The sequence below is a fragment of the Engraulis encrasicolus genome, chromosome 9 (genome assembly GCF_034702125.1).
Source record: "Engraulis encrasicolus isolate BLACKSEA-1 chromosome 9, IST_EnEncr_1.0, whole genome shotgun sequence".
NCBI classification, from domain to species: domain Eukaryota; kingdom Metazoa; phylum Chordata; class Actinopteri; order Clupeiformes; family Engraulidae; genus Engraulis; species Engraulis encrasicolus.
The window spans coordinates 23114245-23135674 of record NC_085865.1 but is presented as its reverse complement, the minus strand read 5'-3'; the positions used below and the strand labels follow the sequence as shown (position 1 = coordinate 23135674).

General features: G+C 44.7%; 1 protein-coding gene across 1 annotated transcript; it reads left to right on the top strand.

Annotated features, from left to right (window-relative positions):
• Nucleotides 1–1028: 1028 nt before the first annotated feature.
• cnn3a (calponin 3, acidic a) lies at nt 1029–19810 on the top strand. The gene is made up of 7 exons (XM_063206780.1): nt 1029–1284; nt 14064–14185; nt 16465–16531; nt 16962–17099; nt 17228–17344; nt 17627–17773; nt 18411–19810. Exons 1-7 carry the CDS (start codon nt 1228–1230, stop codon nt 18750–18752), a joined length of 990 nt encoding a protein of 329 aa, XP_063062850.1. The 5' UTR covers nt 1029–1227; the 3' UTR covers nt 18753–19810.
• Nucleotides 19811–21430: the final 1620 nt, after the last annotated feature.

The following is a 21430-nucleotide window of genomic DNA, read 5'->3' as shown; positions in this document are numbered from 1 at the left end:
AGAGAGCCACATATGCTGGCTGGTAAAGATTATAATAAAGCTCTTTGTTAGCTCTGACCATTACTCTCAAACCCAGAGTTTTACGCCCTGTATTGGCTCCATAGTGTTCCACAAGGTGCCTTTGTTTGGCCAGAGAGGGTTCAGGGGCGTATCAACAAATTGTGGGCCCTATGTACAATCAGCACCCCCCTCCCAGCCATATATCTGCATAAATCAGACACTGTGTGGGGCCCCTATATACATGGGGCCCTGGTGACTCAGTAACACTTTACCCCCCTGTACGACACCCTGATGGTTTCAGGTGCGAAAGAGATAAACATTGCTGCTGAGCAACTGACTGGCCCTTTCGGTCCTCTCTAGCCTAGTGCTGTGTTGCTTCTTCATGCCCTTGGACCCCCTCTGTTTGACCTTGGCTATATAGCTGATACGGAGGAATGTGACTAGAGGCAGAGTCAGCGTTTTCTTCCCCTATGGAGTCATTACAATAACATGCTGATTGATCATTGCAATGCATGGCGTGAATCCAGGTTGGGATGCAGACAAGGCCTACACTACAGCATCCAAAAGTAAAATCAAATTGCCAAAGGTTGTGGGTATATTTCAGACAATTTTTATGGGTATGGTGAACTTAACAAAAGATTTAAGAGTTTCAGAGATACAGAAGGGAAAATTATCATAGGCCTATGCATGTATAATATAGCCTAATAAATGAAGGGTATTTTAATTGGAAAATAGGCCTGCTATCAGATCATTGATTTAAAATTCTGATGTCAACAGTGTTTTATTAGTTTACTACATCTAGAACTGACATTTGAGAAACAAAACTTTTTTTGTTGTTGTTCTGGATATTCCAGCCATCTCTCTAATGCCATTGCATGTCGAGTAGCGCACTTTCACTGCAGCGGTCTGTAACAATGAAGAGAGGGAGAGGGTATGTAAAATGCGGGTCTGTGATTGGTCCGCAGCGAGCCGTCAGTCGTCTTGCGACATTTTTTTCCACACAAAATGAGCTATCCGAGCGAGAAGTTTCTGAGTTCACGTACCCTCTTTCCCCAAACTCCATTGACGGATCAACACGCACGCACGGATTTTAGTTCTTCTGTGTGGACTGTACGGCTCAAGGGACACCGCTTTCACTTCGCTGCTTGAAATCTCGGAAAATATACTTTGTTGCTACTTTGTAGCTACTGACTGACACATCAATCTATAAACTTTGCAACAAAAAACATGACCCAGTTCAACAAGGGACCAGCCTACGGATTATCCGCAGAAGTTAAAAGCAAGGTAAAGAATTTAGCTAAAAGCTGTGATGGGCAACTTTGTTTCAGGATAATATTGCATTTACTTCTTTCCTCACCAACAACTAATCTCAGCCGTGATTCCTAAATGGGTGATGCTTTGGTCTGGTAGATAGAGAAAAATAGCGTATAACGGGCATATGTTTTCTGGATAACCGCGTAATTGTGCGTTATCATTCAGAAGTAGAACTAATGTGAGTGAACTAGGAAAATCTGCATCATTAGCTGATTCAAGCTACCTGAACTATCGTTGGATGGATTTATTCTGGTCATTCTGCAGAAACGTCCTGGCTAAATCATGTTGCTTTTCATCGGCCGTAAACAAAAGTAGTTAGTTTACGGCAACTTTGGTCGCCTCTTCTGTTTGTTTTACTCGTCAAATATTAGTTCAGTGAACTCGGTATGGGGGCGCACATTTCCAAATATCCCTCTCAGGAGCCATCACCGTTTTTGTTTGTGGGATTGATTTGCAGGCGCCTTGTTCAAGATAACCAGAATATCGCATGGAGTACCACAATGCGCATTTCTATACATTGAACTAATTTACGTTGTCAGTAAGTTGACAAATAATTATTTCACTTGATTGAAAATTGTGATTGAAAAGTAAGTTAAACGAAAGCCAAGTGCAACTCATTGTTATCCCAGCTTGATGGGAGGAGCTGAAAGAAGTCGACCGACGCGCAAGAGGAGCTCAGCGGCAAGATTTTGGGATACATGTGGCTGTTGGCCAGGCGTTTTTAAAAAAAATACAACTTGGCTCATGGGTGTGTGCCGAACAGTCAATGACTTGTCAGGCTTTGGTACAATCGATATGTGATGCAATATCCAGGAATAGGCTACAGTGAACACGGCTAACAATGCAGGCACGTCCTCCCCAAACTCGCGTGGCGCGCCCCCACCCATTCCTAAATTAAACCAGGGGAGGCTTCCAAGTCTAGAGCTCTAGCTGTTGAAATCATCTGCTGAGATAGGCAAGCTGAGAAGTTTCTTTGATTGAACCAGCAGCTAGTTTGACTCACGTCTTCTGTGCAGTTAAGAAAATAGCTGAAACGCGGCGCAGAAAGGAATTCCTATTGCGTTAAAATGGTTAGGGTATGACATCATCGGTTATCCGATGGAAGTGGGACGTCCTTGGTGTTAAATGAAGGGTGAACTGACTGAAACGAGCCTACTGAACTTCATAAAAGTTCATTTCATCTATCAGCACTTGCGACGACGTGATGTTCCTTGACTCCAAGGCTGTCTGTCTGGCGTTGTCTAGGTTTCTTTTTTGTCTGTTCATGCCCGTGTCATTTCGACATAGGCTATGCATTCCCTGCCCAACGCCATCTTCTGCACCAGTTTTTGACAAACGACTTGTTGCATCCCTGCCTCACAATCTCATGTGTCTATATATTTGTCATCTTCATGGAACTCCAAGTAGGGCTATGAGTTATTGTACACTGTGGCTCCGTTATGCTTATTTGAAGAGGCTTGACATGGTTAATGTCTGTATGTCCAGTGCTCTGTCTGGAAACCCACTTAAGCCCAGGCTGTCTGGGTTTACCTTCTGAGGATGGGGGACATCTCCCAGGCATGTGTCCAAGGCCCAGCAGCCAGGTTTGCACTCCAAGGTCCATCTCTGAGGAGGGGGGCGGACGGGGACATGTTATGCAACCCGTTTTGCAGTCGGATGCCATTGTCCTTGTGTACTGTGTGTGGTTGACTTAGCTTCTGTCGGCCGGCTGGCTGTTTTTCTTCCATGGCCCAATGGCCACTGTTGACTTATCCCCCTCTTGTCGTAACTCTGTAGCTTCTACATCACATCCATCACAAAAGTCACGTGCCCGTCTTCTACTAGGCCCCGGCGTCTAGTGTAAAAACAACAGAGTGGGTGCCTTTGCCAAGTGGGTGTTTTAAAAAAGTGAAAAAGTATCGGCTTCTTTCCCTAATGTCAGTCTGATTTTGAAGTATTCTCCACACTTGCTGCCAAGATGCTGGGGTTTATTGGAAAGCCGAGGGAATATTTCAATGTTTTTGACAGGAGTGTGGAACACTGTGTTTTTATTTCTCCCTCTTTTCGGGCCTTTTATTTTTCATTTGTATGACTTGGATTGTACAGGCCTGCTCAGAGCTGTCCACATTAATGAAGTCAGTGGCATCTAACAGGCCTCATGTAACTCAACTGCTAAATATGATGAGACTTTGGGCTGAACTTGAGCACATTATAGAAATGGCCCTGAAGCCACTGTAGACAAAATCAATTTTGTCATAACACTTTTGGATAAGTAGTGGTACAGTAGACTAGTAAAGATGCCCCTGAGAGCAAAGGGACGTTGAATCAACAGCATCGGACATTGATTTGACAATAATCAGCGTTGATTCAACATCCCTTTGCTATCAGGGACTTGATCTATCCAGAGAAAAATTAAGTTGTCCAATTATCATATGGCCTGTAGCACACACATTAAAAGAGTATAGCATCCCAGGTAAAGAAGAGAGAGGGCCCACTGGAAGGATGCCTAGAATGAGTCTAAAAAAACACATATGGTCCATCCATCAGCCATGCTGACGAAAATGTGTTTGTTGCATAAGCATGCTCAGTGTAGATGAGTAGATATCTGGATTTTACTTAGCAATTTAGGTGCTGCCAACTTGAACTTGGTCAGAGTGGGCCAGAACCCTTGGCTGTTGCTGGCATAAAAAAACGTAGTTGTTTTACAGGCCTACTCACATATTTCAAGAGCTTCTTATGAGTTAAATATGGCATTTTGGTCTGGTTCCCTTAGCATTGATGGCTGCTATATATTCTCCAACACTCACTACTTGGAAAGTCGTGGAATGAGGTCACAAGTGTCGTGTTTCCCAGAGAAATGTCAAGAGAGTAGGAAAAAATATGGAGTGGATGAAGCAAAGGCACATTTTTTTTACCCTGCGTTTATGTAGTCCTAAATATATTGTCGGTTTCAGGAAGGGCATGGAAAGTGCTGTCTCTCTCTCCAACATTATTTTGCTGTGTCACAGAGGTCAACTTTTGTTTATGGTTGCTGCCAGCCACAGTTTCAGCTTGCATGTCGGGTTGGGGAAAAAAACAGTTTATAATCTTGTGTAAACTCTAATTTTGTACAAATTTGGCAATTACCCGAAGACCACCGAGTCAATTTGCTTGGAACTGAATTGTCCAAAGAGCTTACAGAATTTGTGCATAATTTTAGACCTTCTTGAACAAGAGGGGTCCGACCGGGGGCTACATTGTTGTTCTTGCACAATGAGCGCTTTGGAGAGAAACTGTTTAGTAGTTTCCCATTGTGGTTCCTGCTTGCCTTTGGGTGGGCGCACTGTTGCCACAGCAGGGAAACAGAGCAAGGGATTGTGCTTCCCGGAAGACGACTCACTGCCAGTTCGTAAATGAGAGAACTCCTGCCATTCAGCTAAAACAACAAGGCAAACCGAAAAGAGCAAACAAACAAGACAACATTGCTACCTGAAAAATGATGGCTTCCCTGTAGCTTATTGCACAACCCTATTCCCCCCATCCCTCTGTTTTTCTGGCATGTGACATTTTCCTCTCTGAACTAGCTCAGCCACCTGGCGTTTGGAGTTTTGTGGTCCTGCCAGTGCCTTAAATTGAATAATCAAAGGCAAGAGAAGTTCTTTTGACAAAAGCAAAGTGGGTTAAAATAAAAAGACGGCGACGCAATGAGCAAGTCCTTCCAAGTCTTCCCTCATTTGTTTGTAATGGCTTTCTGGAGCTGTTCCATGTCTTCGTAGTGCTTCTGGCCCAGAGATTCCCACAGCCATGCTACAGAAGCAGCTAAACTTTTTCGGCCGTGACGTTCTCCGTAGTCGAGGGACCCTGCTGGTTGCAGACAGCCTACCACATGTTGTTGTTTCTCAAACTGTTATGTTTTTTTTTTAAAATATTTTTTTGTTGCAATCTCTCCACTACTTTGGTTCACGGATTCGGTTCATGGCATGGAGGCAGTGTTCTGTGTGTTGCTGATGTGGTTGTGGATCTTGGATATTCTGGAGGAGAGCCAAGGCCCCAATGAATAGCTCCTCACTTAGGACTCTCTCTGCCCTGGGGTGAGTTTCTCAAATGGGAAGTTGTTAGCCTGTTAGCAACTTCAGTAGTTGCCAATGGGAAAATGCATTGAAAGCAACAAAGTAGCTAATGTAGTAAGCAACTTTGGTTTCGAGAAATTCACCCCTGGGATGGGCCAAAAGGGTTTGAGAGATGTGGAAAGGGAGAACGACTGACAGGGGGTGGGTGGGTGTGTGGGTGAGGAAGGAAAGAAGGGATGGTTGGTTCGAGTGCAGTGAAGGACACAAGGGAAGATAAATGATGTGGTTTTGGTCGCTGTGGTTCAACCAGACCAGATCTGCCTGATGAATGTGACTGTGCGGTGTGATTTCTCGACTGTACAGTACACTGAGGCCTTTTCATAAATTGGTGTTTTGTAAAAAAATAGCTGGCTGTTTTTTGTCAGTGCTCAGCAGTATCTGTCTGCACAGATGGGGTGACCTGCAGCTGTAGGGAGATCTAGTCAGGGCCGCTGATGGCTCGGTCTCTGAAAGGTCCCTAAACCGAATACAGGCAATGGATTGGGACCTAATTCTGGCACCCCTCTTTCCTCTGGCCTGGGACATTGGTCCCGTTAGCCATCCCCCGTCAATATCCCTGGGTGTAGGTGTGTGGTGGAGGCAGTGGTGATGGAGGAGGGTGAGGGTTATCAGCAATGCCGGTAATGTGCTGACGAATGAGATTCTCGCTGGATCAGTCCACAGTGTGCCAGAGCGTGGCGTGTTGTCAGAGCGCCAGCACTGTTTGTTGTTTAACCCTGTGCTGCCATTTTGGGAAGAGAAGCGCGAACATAGCGAACATCCTCATCCTTTTTCCTGGGCCTATTGTGTGCGCTTGTCTTTTCCTCCCCCACTGAAGACAAAACCCTGTCTGTCTGCTTAAATGCATGTCCATGAGTGTGCAACCTTGAAAAAGAGGGCTTCGAGTGTTATCTAGCTGACATAGTCAGTGGTGTCTCCTCTGATATCTCGTCTGCATGATTTGGAGAACCTTCACACAAATCTCTATTGATTTTTCTCTGATGTAATTTGGACACTGAACTGGCAAAACCTGATCGCCTGATTGAATCTTTTTTTTTTGGAGGATTACACTCAGCCAATGTGTACATACAAAAGTGGATGAGCACTTTAAAGGATTGCCGGGAGATGTTTCGGTTGTTTGATGTTACCCAGTCGTCGTCTTGATCTTGTGTAAACATTTCTAGTTCACTTCACTTTCATTGTAGCAGCAATCTCCTGGTATTTTCTGGTCTGTTGAGCATTGCTCAAGCTAGCGCATGGTTAAATATTAATGACAACCAGCTGCGCTAATTGTCCCCACTCCAACTCTAGTGCTGTGGTGTCGTGCGGGACTTTTAATAAGCTACTAATGAACATGCAAACTTCATCTGCTGGTGCTTTATTATTAAGTAAAGGTATTTGGTTACTTGTTACATTCCATGTAGCAGATTCACTGTCTTGTCACAGTCTCACTAACTGTGTTTTGCCTTTACTTTGTATGAGTAATTGAAGGCTTTTCGTACCTTGAAAAACGTTATGTAAAGACCTTTTCAGGTTTTCAGTTACAGTATGTTAAGGCATTCGTTTGCTTTTTCCTTACGCATTTGACCTGTTCCTGTTCTTTTACTTATGTGTCTGTTTGTCTGTGTCTCTCCCTCTGGTTGGTATAAGAACTCCAAAAGACATGTTGTACCTAATATTCCTTTTATGAAGACTTCACATGACCTATTCTCCCCTGTAAAAGTCGTCTGGACCTGAATTAAAGCATGTAGGAATGGCAAGTCTCGAGGGTGAGATTTCTTTATGCTCCGTACAGCACAGTTGGTCTGACATGTGCCTGCCATGATGTTGTTTTTGTGACCTCGTCCTGGCCCGTCAGCCTCCTGCCTCTCCAGATGTCTGCCTGGTTCAGGGACATCACCAGGAAACAGGCTGTGGCCTTCTGACGGGGAAGGTGGAGTTTCACCAGACTTTCTAGAAGTTTCCAGTGTCTGTCTGTATCAGCTGCAACCTAGTAGTCCTTTCTCCTCTTCTTTCTCTCCCTTTCTTTCTTCTTACTACACCAATATGCATCCTGACTGCAGATGAGTTTTACCTCAGCTTGTAGAAGTTTCCTGAGTGATGGAGATGTGAACGTTCCCCTAGTCTTTTCTCCCCATCAGAAAATGTCTTCAGAAAACAATTCCATCAATATTACGAGTGTCTTCTGAAGGGCCAGCGTTTTACCAGGGTTTCTAGATGTTTCTAAACCCAGAGTGTCTTGCCGTCTCAGATGTGAACTTATAGGCTTTTCTCCCCTTCAGAAAAGAATTAACAACTTCATCAATATGAGAAGTGCCCTCTGAAGGGGCATAGCTTATAGAAAATTCCAGTGTCTGTCTGACTGAGATGAAAACTGGTCTGTCCTCCACTTAAGAATATAATGAACAGTTTCATAAATATGAGAAGTGCCTTCTGAATGGGCAGATTTACTTCTACTTTTACTTTTACTTCTACTACTTAGAGTTTCTAGACATTTCCAGAGTGACTGCGGTGCAAACTACTCCTTGCTCTAGTTTTTATCTCCCCTTCAGAAAATGGCTTTTAACAGCTCCATCAATATGACAAGTGCTGGGTTCTTTTTCTTTGGTGTCGTGCTGCTGTACTGCTGCTGCTTTCCCCCTCTCTCTTCTCCTCTTTCTTTCTCTGTCTCGCTCTCCTCTCCTGGGATCTTGGCCGTTTTCCCAGAGAACGACTGCTGAAAGAAAGAAAGAAACGAAGAGAAGTAAAAGAGGTGGTGGTGGTGGTGTGTGAGGGAGAAAAGCTCAGGACTCTAATCTCTCCCTTTCTCTCCGGCAGCCCATCTGTACTTTCTGGTATTGGTCGCCGGGCTTTGGCCTCACAAAAGACTTCTGATTAATGCCTGCACGATTACTCCAGAAGATGGTTGTCATGGATTCAGCACATGGCGACCACCCTCCAAACACACAACAGAAGAGAAAAAGATCTATCCCCTTTCATATCTCCACCGTATCTCTCTCTCACTTCTTCCACTGACTCATATTTTGATGTCAAACCCCTTCAGTTCATGGATGGGATTTGCCCTTTCAAGGTCGCGTTCAAGGTCATGCCCTTTTCTCTCTCATGCATGTCAGTCAGTGACTGGGACGCATTGAACTGCCCAAGAGGGTCAATGGGGGGAGGGCTGTCCATGATCTGACCTCAAAAGGCACATGGGGACGTTGACATTTATGGCCATGCCCCTGTATGCAGTGTTTCATTGCTTTTCCCTCTTACTGTCGTTGCTGTCTTACTTTCTTTCTCAATTTCTCTCGATCCTTTCTCTTTGGAGACTCACATTCCTTATGACTGTGGTGTTGTGTGGGGGAGTGATTGAGTGCATTTGAACAGCAATTGGCCTTTTTCTCTCTCTCTCTGAGAGAAAAGGGGGTGCTGTGAACACAGTCTACCAATTTATTGGCCTCATGCCTTTTTTTAGGCCTGAGTTGAGGCCTCCCCTCTTTTTTTCCCCTTTTTTTGTGTGCGCGCAAAAGCTGTCGGTACTCCTGTGTGAGCGTAGACTTGTATGGCTTTTGTCTTTTATGAGTGTTAAGTGTGTCTGCCTGACATTGAACAGTTCCTATCCCTCTGTCCTTCCACATCTGAGCAGCGTGCCAGGGGTGAATTTCTCGAAACCAGAGTAGCTTACTACATTAGCTACTTCGTTGCTTTCAATGCATTTTCCCATTGGCAACTACCGAAGTTGCTAACAGGCTAACAACTTCCCTTTTGAGAAACTCACCCCAGGCTTGTGTGAATGATGTGGTGGCAACGAGCTAACGTCTGCTCACGGGAAGTGTGTGTGTATGTGCGTTGGGGCTCGAGCGTATGTGAGCGCTTGGAGAGGCCAAACAATGAGTGGACTGTGAAATGGAGTGGCGTCCAGATGTTTTCTCTCAGGCCTCCTCCTCCACCTCTCCCCCGGTCTCGCTCACTCTCTGTCTGTCTGCTTTTTCCCTTGCACATGCTCTCTCTTTCTCTCTCCCTCTTACTCTTTCGCTGCCTCTTACTCTCTCTCTCTCTCTCTCTCTCTCTCTTTCTGTGTGCTCTCCCTTTTCCATTCCTCCTCCCCCTCTTATTCACACACTCTTCCTTCTCTTCTTTCTCTTTCTCATGTAATGGAGAATTAGGGAGCTAAAGATTAGAGATATGAAAAGATGGAGTGACTGAGATTGAGTCGGCGTTTAAAACTGAAGAGGAGTGTCTTGGGGATGAGCCCTGTGATGTTTCCGGAAACTTCCAAAGTGTTTAAAGTGTGACCCCCACACCTTGCCCTTGCTGATGTGCACTGACACCCCCCCCCCCCATCCCCCAGAGAGGTATGTGTGTGTGAGAGAGAGGAGCAGCCAGGAGAAACTGGACTGACTTTGAAGTTAATGATGTCAGTTTTGCTAGGAGGTTAATCTGTCATCAGAATGATTTAAATGTTTTTCATAATGGACTCCCATTTCGTGTCTGTCAGACGGCCTGCATATGAAACTGTCAGTGTTGATGGCGTGACGGTCTCCTTATTACAGTCTGAAATCTGAAAGCGTTATCTTTTTCAAGGGCATGTGTCTGCTTCCATATTTAATGACCAGTTTGCTGATATTAGCATGTTATGACTGCAAGGGAATCGCTGTGTGCAGGCCCGCTGATGCCCCCTCGTTGGCATCCCTTACTGGCAGGGCCGGATTATCCATAAGGGCCAGCGGCACAGTGCCCAGGGGCACCAACCATTTTTGACCAGTGAGGGGGCACCACAAGACACAAACTTAACAAATATTGTTTATAAAGGGGGCATCAGTGAGGTATAGTGCCTGGGGGCACCACATTGACTTAATTGGCTTACTTCGTGTGTGCACTCTGTTTTTTTTTTATGTCTGTGACTCAGAGAAGAGGAGTGAAGGAGGGAGGGAGACAGACGCTGTGAGAACAAACCCACAAGGCAATGGGGCCTGCTTGTGTTCCACTTTCACACATGGTGCGGAGGATCCTGTTTTCCCAAAAAGATTGTGTGTGTTGTGTGTTTGAGAGTGTGTGGGAAGCTTCAGATGTCCTGCGGCCCTTTGATGTCCAGCTTGGTATCTTGAATCTCATTGGCCGTGGCTATCTCCTCCGTCTGTCTCACCACAACAGCAGCGATTTGCAGGGACAGATTATGAATTCATGGGCCCCTGGGCCAGACAACAAGTAAGGCCCCCCACTCTCCATGGAATCGTGAGAAGATTTTGTTGTTGGGGGTTTAGGGGTTGAAAATTCAGTAAAACACAGGTTGAAAATGCAGTTGTTGAATGGCAATTTTAACACAATACGAGAACATAAATGCTGACCAATGAAGTATTTTTTGTAGCATGGAGGCTTGGGCTTCATTGCCCCCTTGGCTGCTTGGGGGGCCCTGGGCCCGGGCCCAGTAAGCCCATGCAGTAATCTGTCCTTGAGTGAATGGTCCACTTCCTGTGTGTCAACATGGCCACAACGTCCCATTACAGAATGGTGCTAAAACAGGAAGTGCTGGGAAAGACCCCCTTGAGACCTGGACTGCAATTGTAAACTGTCTCATTTTTATCACACACTTATTTGTCTCTATCTACTGTCATCCAAGAACAGGATCTCAATGCAATTCAGTGTTTTTTTTTGTCTGTGGTCAGCCAACATCTTTTTGGAAGTGGAGTTGTCCCTTGTCTTTCACCAAAACTACAAATATGTCTCAGAAATTGCTCCGTGTGGTTATAGGCCCACATATAGTGTGAAACTGTACATGAGTGACATTTACCCCGTTACAAGGTTCTGAGGCAATCCTGGAAACATTATTAAGGTTGAGAAAACTAATCGGTATTGCTTTAAAAAAAGGTCATTTCGTTAAAACCCAGTATGCATTATCTGCTTGTCTATGATGTGGTGTGGAAACTTGCTGAAGGACTTGCTGAGACAGTCAGAACTGTAGGCGTGACACAGACTCATGACACTGTTGTGATTTCTGAAGAGAAAGAACCTTCTCTATTTGTCTCTCTCTGGTTATCAGTCCATGCCAGAAACACACACACACACACACACACACACACACACACACACACACACACACACACACACGGTGGATACAACATGGATACTGTTATTTTAGGTCCCACATGGTGCTTCCTGTGAGGCACTCTGGGGAATGACATCACTGTCCTCTGCCTGATTTCTCACCAAAAAGGATCCAAGCTAAGCAGTTCTATTCTTTGTGGCTGTGGTACTGGTGGTGTTGGTGAACTGAACCACGTTTCCTAGCCAAGACATGTGACTCATCAGTCCACACGACAAACAAGCTCAACAAAGATGTTGGCCTTTATCATTGAGCTGATCTTAAGAGCTTTGTCCTCCAAGTACTCATCGCTGCATTGTATTTCTTTTTGTCCTCCCACATGCATTCCCATGCTCTCCTCTTTCCAAGAGGTTAAAAGGCGTTTACACAAAAGTGTTTTTAACGATATCCATAGAGTACCTTCAAATCATCCTGACAAGAAGTGTCTATGCGTGTAGTATGCAGTGATCACGCATCCAAGTCTCCATTTGCACATTGTGTACTTGCGCTCTCTCTCTCGCTCTCTCTCACTCGCTCACTCACTCACTCTCTCTGTCTATCGACCCTCTCTCTTTCTCCCTCGCAGGCGCACACACACACACACACACACACACACACAGATACGTTTTTCCTTTTCGTAAAGGATTCCAGTCATTCGCTCGCTGCCTCCGTCTCTGTTCTCTGGCTGAGAGAATAACACTCTGCATCTGGTGTTGATTTGGTTAGACACGGACCAAGTGGAGGAAACCAAGGCCTGCTGATGAGGGCTCTAATTATGTAATCAGGCCTCTCTCTCTCTCTCTCTCTCTCTCTCTCTCTCTCTCTCTCTCTCTCTCTCTCTCTCTCTCTCTCTCTCTCTCTCTCTCTCTCTCTCTCTCTCTCTCTCTCTCAGCCAGCAAGGAAGGAATTCTCCCCCTGGCACTGTGCTACGTTATGCTTGACGACCACCCCCCCCCACCCAACCATGAAGACACACACACTTCCACATTTTTGCACCGTACCACCATCACCAACCACACACACGCATGCACACTTAAGCCCAATTTATGCTTGGGACGCATAGCCTCTGCGTGTGTCCAATCTTCCTCTGCGTAGAATCACGTCCCCTCACCCAGAGGCTCTGTGCGCCTCAGCACAATATGTTTCTAACTAAGCATGTCAACACCACACAAACCTGTGCGAATGATTGTGGACAAAAGGCGCTGTGATACGTTGTCTCCGCTACTTCCATGTTCATATAGCAGCACGGTTGTGGCAGTTTGTGAGGGCAAAATGCAGGTCAATATTCTGTTGACAATGCTTTGTTTTTCTTGTGTATGTAGCTTAAATAAGTGAAGCTACAATAACTGCAGTCGTAAGCAACAAACAGCAGTTATACACTCATTGCACAAGGCCTGCACTTTGACAACCGTAATTTCTCCACAGAATGTAAACACACCTCGACAGACTCAAATCTCTGCATGCTTGCATTTTCTGCAAGCAAAAACTGACTTGGTATTTCGAGGAATGATGCCAGTGCCTTGCCTTTGGGGTTTGTGTAAAAACTACTAAGCTAACTGAACTAGAAAGCCACATTGCTTAATAATGGCCATAGTGCTTACAGTTTAGTGAAGGACACTTGCCTTGTTTCACATATGGTTCGTGGCACAAGACCTTGTGCGCAGAACAAAGATGACAAAACTGGTTTGCGCCAATTATCGATGAACCACAATTTGCCCTTCACTTGCACACACTCACTTGCAATCACAACACACACGTTTTTCCACATTTTGGCAGCACAACTGAAGCCCCCTAGCCTCCACAAACACACACCCAGTTCCTCGCACACAAAACCATGGCCATCACCTCCGCTCACTTCAACCCCATTGCAATTATTGGTTGTCCTAGTTACCCGGTCGATGGATTGGATGGCTGGCCAGTGGTGGAAATGGGCCAGTGGAGGCATGCCTCCCAGGGTTGCCAGATGATGATGAGGATTTCCAGCCCAAAACATGTTCAAAACCCGCCTAGAAGCACAAAATTCCGCCCAACTCCATTGATTTCTATGGCAAAAATTGTGCAGGTTTTTCTGCTAAATGCCATTTTTACCCGCACATCCCTGGACATCCTAAGCAGCCCAATTGGGCGGGAAACAGCCCAATCTGGCAACACTGATGCCTCCTGCATTGATGTTGCTCAACTTGTCAACCTATTGTTTGTGCTTTCTGAAAAAAGGGCATCCTGTCAATTTCTGTCTTTCTAAGAGTCTTGACCTTTTTGTTTTAAAATACGTTCTCATTGACTATTACTGAATACAAAGCACTCCGCTCAGAGCCAAGGTAGCAGTTTGACTCACGGAAATTTGTTTCTTAGAAATATGGTCAAAACATAAGCTCTGAAGGAGACACTTGTCGTAACCTGTTAGCCCATCAGATCAGAGGCTTTTTAACTAAATCAAGCAGTGTACATTTGGAAATTCTTAACTTAAACAACGGCAACAACTGAAGTTAAGTTTTGACCATATTTCTATGCAGCCTTTCTACCTGGAGAAAAGTCTTCAGTGCCTTCACTATTGCTCCTTTTGTCGGTGCATCTTAGTAATGTTCTCTTCTTCTCTACTTTCTCTCCTCTCTTCTTAGATTGCACAGAAGTATGACGGCCAGAAGGAGGAGGAGCTGCGGTTCTGGATCGAGGAGGTGACTGGCATGCCCATCGGGGACAACTTTCAGAAGGGACTCAAGGATGGAGTCATCCTGTGCGAGTGAGTGACAGGCCGTGTGTGCGTCTGTCTGTCTGTGCGTCTGTCTGTCTGTGTGTGTGTGTGTGTGTGTCTGTGTGTGTGTGTGTCTGTGTGTGTGTGTCCGCGTGTGTGTGTGTGTGTGTGTCCGCGTGTGTGTGTGTGTGTGTCCGCGTGTGTGTGTGTGTGTGTGTGTGTGTGTGTGTGTGTGTGTGTGTGTGTCCGCGTGTGTGTGTGTGTGTCCGCGTGTGTGTGTGTGTGTGTCCGCGTGTGTGTGTGTGGGTCCGCGTGTGTGTGTGTGTGTGTGGGTCCGCGTGTGTGTGTGTGTGTGTGTGTGTGTGTGTGTGTGTGTGTGTGTCCGCGTGTGTGTGTCCGTGTGTGTCCGCCACTTGCCTGTGTGTGTCCGCCACTTGCCTGTGTGTGTGTGTCCGCCACTTGCCTGTGTGTGTGTGTCCGCCACTTGCCTGTGTGTGTGTGTCCGCCACTTGCGTGTGTGTGTGACCGCCACTTGCGTGTGTGTGTGACCGCCACTTGCGTGTGTGTGTGTGTGACCGCCACATGTGTGTGTGTGTGTGTGTGTGTGACCGCCACGTGTGCGTGTGTGTGTGACCGCCATGTGTGCGTGTGTGTGTGTGTTTGCACCTGTAATTTGGGCTCGTATGGGCACAGATATCCACTAGAAACTAGATCTGTGTAGAGGGTTACAAAGTGAACACTATGTTTTAGTTATTTTGTTGTTACTGACAAAAGTGAAAGTACAAAACGGTTTCATTACAATAGGAGTCAAGAGTACAAGCATTGGAATAAAAGAGGGTGTGTGTGTTTGTGTCGTCTGTGTCATGTGATGTTTGTGTGACCTGAAAAGGGGCGAGCGTTTCGTTCTTGGGGAAACTCATCTTTATCATGTTGCATGGGTGTTGGTATTGTGTGTATGGGTGTTGGTTTCCTGGTTTTGGTCGGTTTCCGTGTGTGTGTGTGAGAGACTTTTTTGCTGGCAGTCGTGTTTTTTCAAGCATCCTGCACTTCAGACAGTTTAGGTGCCTTGTCAGTAGAAGAACTCCAAACTTTTTTAATATTTAACAAGAAGATTAGGGGGAAAGGTGGAGTCTCTACTTTGACCCATATTGATGAACTGTCCACTGTTTTGGCAGTTTATTTTCCTTATCTAATTCCTTATACAAGTCCAAATTGTTAAGTACTGGAAAGTACTAAATTAAGTCTATTGAAGATTGTAGTGCTACCATGGAAAGCATGGTTTGCCATCTAGTGATGAGATTGGGGAGGTTGTGTGAATAATAAGGTCGTCTGAAGAAGGGTGCATTGACCTGAAATGTTACGGGAAAAAATCCAGTTGAAGCAGAATTTCCCATCTTAATTTGTCATTACATAAGAAGTACACAACATTTGGAAATCCCATTTCGGTATGTGCCTAACACATTGGATGTAATTCAAAATTTCACTCTTAAAGGTGCACTGTGTAGGATGGTGGCTAGAGTAGGTATTGCAACTATGCTGATCATTGAAACGTTGGTGCCTAATGCCAAACTTAATCTTTTCATGAATATTTACTAAATAATTAACTAATATTTACTAGTATGAGTTAAGTATTGTAGGTTTTGCAGATATTTCTGGGAATTCACAATGGCAGACCGTGAAGAGGATCCCCTTTTCAAGTATAAAAAGTGCAACTTTCCCAGTCATAATGAATGCTTAGAATTTGATGGTGGTGTTAAGTATTTCATGAAAAAGGTAACATTTGTGAATGAACAGCATGGAGATAAACTTCTAAAAATATTACACAATGCACCTTTAAGCAGTTTGGGAAATCTGAAATTGGACATCTTTTGTGCTTGAAAAATGTTTTGTTCTTCATCCAATGAGCCCAATCAGTTGTCTTTCTGACACATCATGGTACCCAGTGGTTATACTTCTCTATGTAGAGCTTTTTCACTTGACAAAGGAGTGACGCGTCAAGTGTCAATGTTATTCACAAGTTGCTATTTCATTGCCTGACCTACCCATTTTGTTTTCACTCATTTTTGTTGGGAGTTACAAAATATGGACTGGCCTGTATACGTGCATGGACATGCACCTGAATGAATGAAGTGGTAACGTAAGAGGATAAAGCTATCAGTAGCAAGTGGAGATTAACGGCCACGGATCCGAAATGTTCCTATTGAAGTCGTTGCCAATTTCAGTGCAAGCTAAGGAGGATTGGGAATGATTGATGTATTCGATTGTTTTTTGTTGTTGTTTTTGTTACTATTGTTTTTGCCTGATGAGGGTCTTTCTTGCATTTCCAGATTGATCAACAAACTCCAGCCCGGCTCAATAAAGAAAATCAACCATTCACAGCTGAACTGGCACAAGGTAACAACTCACTTATCTTTTTTTTTTCTTTGCTTAAGGGAGATGGGGGGTGGGGGTCTCCACGCACGTTCTCTGCAGCCTTGTAAATGAATCGGGTTGTGCTCACATGTGTTCTCCCCCGGCCGTGCACACAGAAATAGCTCTCTTTAACCATTTAAATGGCATTACAGACTTGCAGCGGCGTGGCGTGGCGTGGCGAGCCTGCCAGGAGGAATAATCAGGCCTATTCACCAGGCGTTTTAGCACTCATGCTCACAACGGACTTCTTTATCTGATTGTTGCATGCTGACGGTGTTGCTGTGGAGAGGGGGAGCGAGCAAGAGTGAGTAAGGGGGATAAAGTCAGTGAGTTGGAGAGAGGGGGAAAAATAATTTTCTGTGTTGCTTTTGTTCCTACCCTCTGCCAACCCCACCCCCCATCCCCTTTCTAGCTGGAGAACCTTGGGAATTTCATCAAAGCCATTTTAAACTATGGCTTGAAGCCCAACGATATCTTTGAAGCCAATGACCTCTTTGAAAACGGGAACATGACTCAAGTGCAGACCACACTGCTCGCGCTGGCCAGCATGGTATGTATTCCCCTCATGGTCTGGGGTTCCCAGACTTCTGTTTATTTACACTAAATTAATGCACAATGGTTTCTCAATCTCTTAATAATGACTTTCTTTTGTTGTCGTTTGTTGTTGCCTATTGCCAGGCAAAGACCAAAGGCATGGACACATCGGTTAACATCGGGGTTAAATATGCAGACAAGCAGATGAGACACTTTGATGACGAGAAGATGAAGGCTGGGCAATGCGTGATTGGACTACAGGTAATCTAAGACACCTTTTAGACCTTGCAGTTTCCCTTCCAAATGAACTAACTTGCAGTTTCATTTTTGGTGTAAATGCAGAAGTTGTGGTCATGTTATGATCTATGCGTTGTTGCAAGTGTCTGTCAGGAACCTTAGTACGTGTGTAATGTCTTGTGAGCAATGTCTTTATTAATGTATATGTGTATGCTACTTGACACCTTAATTTCCCCCTGGGATCAATAAACGATACTCTACTCTACTCTACTCTAAACATGAACGTTCTCTTCTGCTCCTCCTCAGATGGGAACCAACAAGTGTGCGAGCCAGGCCGGCATGACTGCTTATGGGACGAGGAGACATCTGTACGACCCAAAGACGCAGACGGACAGGCCTTATGACCAGACCACCATCAGCCTACAGATGGGCACCAACAAAGGAGCAAGTCAGGTAGGCCGACTTACCCCACATTTAAGGGAGTAGAGGCCTATTTTGTCAGGGCCTTTTGCCCGTCACCCTATACTATTCTGAAAGAGTTACTTAAGAAGTGATGCAGTTGGCCCATGGATTTGTATGTTTTTGGGGATGACTTGGACATCATTTTACATTTAATTTTTTAACTAATCCACAGATTTTTTGGTCAGCTTGTCAAAACCCATTTTGCTTCCTAGTCTTGTTGAAATATTTGTTTTGGGCCTTTTTAGCTTTTATTTGGATAGAGCAGCAAAGCTGAAGAAAGGAATCTATAGCGAAACAAAAAAGTTCAAAGTTCTTTATTAGCCATTTGTGCAAGGACTAGTAGCCCAGGCACATAGGAACTGTTGTGCATGCTCTCTGAGTCAATAAATAGTGTTCAATAGAAAAAGGAAAAAGACAAAATTTAAAAAAAAAAAAAAAGTGATTAAAAAACAAGGAATCAAAAGAATCAAGAATGTTCTATGTCATCATGTTCTTCTCCCAAGGGGGAGGGTTGGGAAATGACCCCTGCTGGATTTGAACCTGTAAGCCCATTCATGGCCAGGTGTATTGGTGTATTGGCGCTCCCTCCTACAGTATTCTTAATCCTGTCTGCTGCTCCTCTTTCCAGGCCGGCATGTCTGCCCCAGGCACCAGACGAGACATCTTTGACAATAAGGTGGTCGGGCAGCCCGTGGACTCCTCCACCATCTCCCTGCAGATGGGCACCAACAAGGTGGCCTCCCAGAAGGGCATGAGCGTGTACGGACTGGGCAGGCAGGTGTACGACCCCAAGTACTGCGCCCCGCCAACGGACCCCGTCATCCACGCCAACGGTAGCCAGGGCACGGGCACCAACGGCTCGGAGATCAGCGACAGTGACTATCAGGCGGAGTACCAAGAGGAGGAGTACCAGGGTAGCTACCATGACGACTACAGCGGACATTATACCGACCAGGGCATCGACTACTAGGCGGCTATACAGCTATGGCCGAGCCAATAATAACACCCACCCCTCCTCCTCCGTTAGTCGAAGCAGTATTAACTAGTTGTGTTATCAACAGAGCAAGTCTTTTGCTATCCTCGCTAGTCTTCCTGTATGTTTTTTATCATTATTATTTGAAAACAAAAAAATGGCTATTTTTAGGCAAGGTGTTTGCCTGAATGAGTTTTTCCCAGCTTTTTCATTTGAAAGCAGGTTGAACAAAAACGTGTTTTGTTTGTGTTTTGGGGATTATTTGTAGAGAGATAAAGATGGTGATTTCATCCATTTTGAAGATATGGCGTCATTCCATTTTTAGCATTTTTTTGTAGAATGGCAAGATGGAGTTTTTATACAGTTTTAAAAATTTGAGACCATTACTTTTGGATTTTCCTTTTTGTTGTTTTTAAATATGTATTTTATGAAGTATGGATTACTGTGAAGTAATGTCTCCCCTTCTTGCCAGCTATGCATCCGCTTCATGCAATAACTACCCTTTTTAAAACGCTTGACTGCTTTTATATCAAGATTTGACTATTTTAAGACAAATTTAGAATCTGCAATATTTTGGCACACATTTTGATTTTGTGTGAATGCTTCTATGCTCTCTACTCTTTCCTGACACAAACTTGCATCAAACTTGGGGAAGGTAGGGAAAATGTGAGACCAACAAGAACTTTCATCATTCCATTCCATTTTTATTATTATTATTATTTTTCACATCACTGGAAGATCTATTTTGAAAATCTTAAAACTCCTCTCCTTCTTCCTTTAAAACCATGAAAAAATTGGAGCACTTTGCTCTTAAGGAATAATCTTAGTAGACTGGATGACCAAAAACTTTTCTTTCCTTTTCCTCCTTTTACTGCCTAGGTCTTTTTTTATTTGTGCCATTATGTCTCATGTTTTAAAAGAAAGAGAAGAAATCCCATGCTCCCTCTGTATTTATTGCCATGTCTCTCTGTATAAGCCTTTCCTGTCATATGGTTCTTTTTATGAATAAATTGTATGTTATAAATAAAGCCTTAAATACCTTGGTTCTACAAGCATCTATTTGTAGTTCTATTCGTAGTTTACAATCACTAAGGGCAACTAACAAAATCTTTTCCAGTCATAACCCTGTAGCAGATCCTTCCCTTCGTAAAAGCATAATTGACCTTGATCTGAAATAAATTACACGCTTATAGGAAGTGTTTTTCCACCTGGTGATTGGGTTTGGCTGGAAGGAGAGGGGTTGCTATTCAGTGTTGAAAAGAAAGTCCTGTGATTGCTTCAACTGGACAACATCATATGTAAGCCCGTCAACAGTGTGATGAGGACTGGATCCTAAGCGCCCCCTTCTCCCTGGGCCTGGGACAACTGACCCATTTCTTCCCCCTGTCATATTCCCTGTTGCCCTCTTTCATGCTTTATGGAGGCGCCTTTGGAAGAGGTTGCAAGACATCAGATGGGCCCATAATCTATTCATACGTGGATGATATTCTCATAAATCCACCGAGACTCTTTTTTTTGCTGTCTTCGAGGCCATAGTCCTAGGGGGCTTTTTGCAGGGGGAATTTTGTTCCCTTTTTCTCTGTCTTTTTTTTCCGGGTTTTCGGGAAAATTGCCCTCCAGTCAATATCCCACAGTTTTCTGGAAACGGTTATATAACCATGTTGAGTAGAAAACCAGAGCCGAGAGTGCTACAGCTCTGACACAAAAAGATTGAAGCGAAAACTGTCTTGCTCCCTCTCGGCATGCATATGTGGACAGACTTCATTGTTTTGTCAGGATGTATTGGGAAACGTGATGGATATTGTGTTTTCTCCACCTGAAAATTGTATTTCTGTTCATGAGTTGAACATGCAACACAGCAGAACACCACACACTATATGCTAGAAATGAAACGCACGCCAACACAATATAGTGAGCTGGAAATACAATACAACCCAACACCACACAACACAGGGATTTGAGCTAATTCCAGCCCAATCGAGAACAGATCTGCATGGTTGACATGCTACTCTCCCGCAGTCTCGGTGCAGAACCCTCTATCCTGTAAACAACGAGGGAGAAAAACCTCGGTCAACAACTAACCCACCCACACACCCACCGCCGAGCGACCTGGAACATCTAACAACCCTTTGTGTTTGGAAGAGAGAGAGGGAGACGGAATGAGCGAAAGAAAGAGAATGACGAGCTTAATCAGTCATGAACGCATGAGTGCTGGAAACGAGGGGAACCCAAATGAAAGCAAAGTGGGGGAGTGCTTGGCGGGGCTGGCATTCCTTGGTCGGTAGGCACGGATGAGCGAGCGCTCAAGCTTTTAAGCCCACCAATAGTGCTCTACTCCACTCGCTGGACCTGCCTGGGAAGGAACCAGTAATTCAGTCCAGGGCCTGTGTTAGAGAGGAATGTGAAGTCCTGGCCAGCTGAGTTCCCAAGCTGCCGTACAGTGAAGGCGGAATGATGCACATGGAATGGATGGATGCACACTGCACTACTGCACAATGGGACTAGACAGTAGACTGGATAGAACATGTGTAGGGTACAAATCCCTGAAATAAAGAGAATAGTCCTCTCTCTATTCAATTCAAGTTGGCTTTATTGGTGCCTGTTGGTATACTGTCAATATTGCTAAAGCTTACAGAGTTACTAATAAAAGTACTAATAAAAAAGGCATTTAAGAA

What these genes read in the sequence shown, in the direction of transcription:
- cnn3a (XM_063206780.1), top strand. Translation starts at nt 1,228, where the DNA reads ATGACCCAGTTCAACAAGGGACCAGCCTACGGATTATCCGCAGAAGTT. An exon ending in CCGCAGAAGTTAAAAGCAAG is followed by an intron (nt 1,285 to 14,063) that starts GTAAAGAATTTA and finishes CTCTCTTCTTAG; the next exon opens with ATTGCACAGAAGTATGACGG. An exon ending in CACAGCTGAACTGGCACAAG is followed by an intron (nt 16,532 to 16,961) that starts GTAACAACTCAC and finishes TCCCCTTTCTAG; the next exon opens with CTGGAGAACCTTGGGAATTT.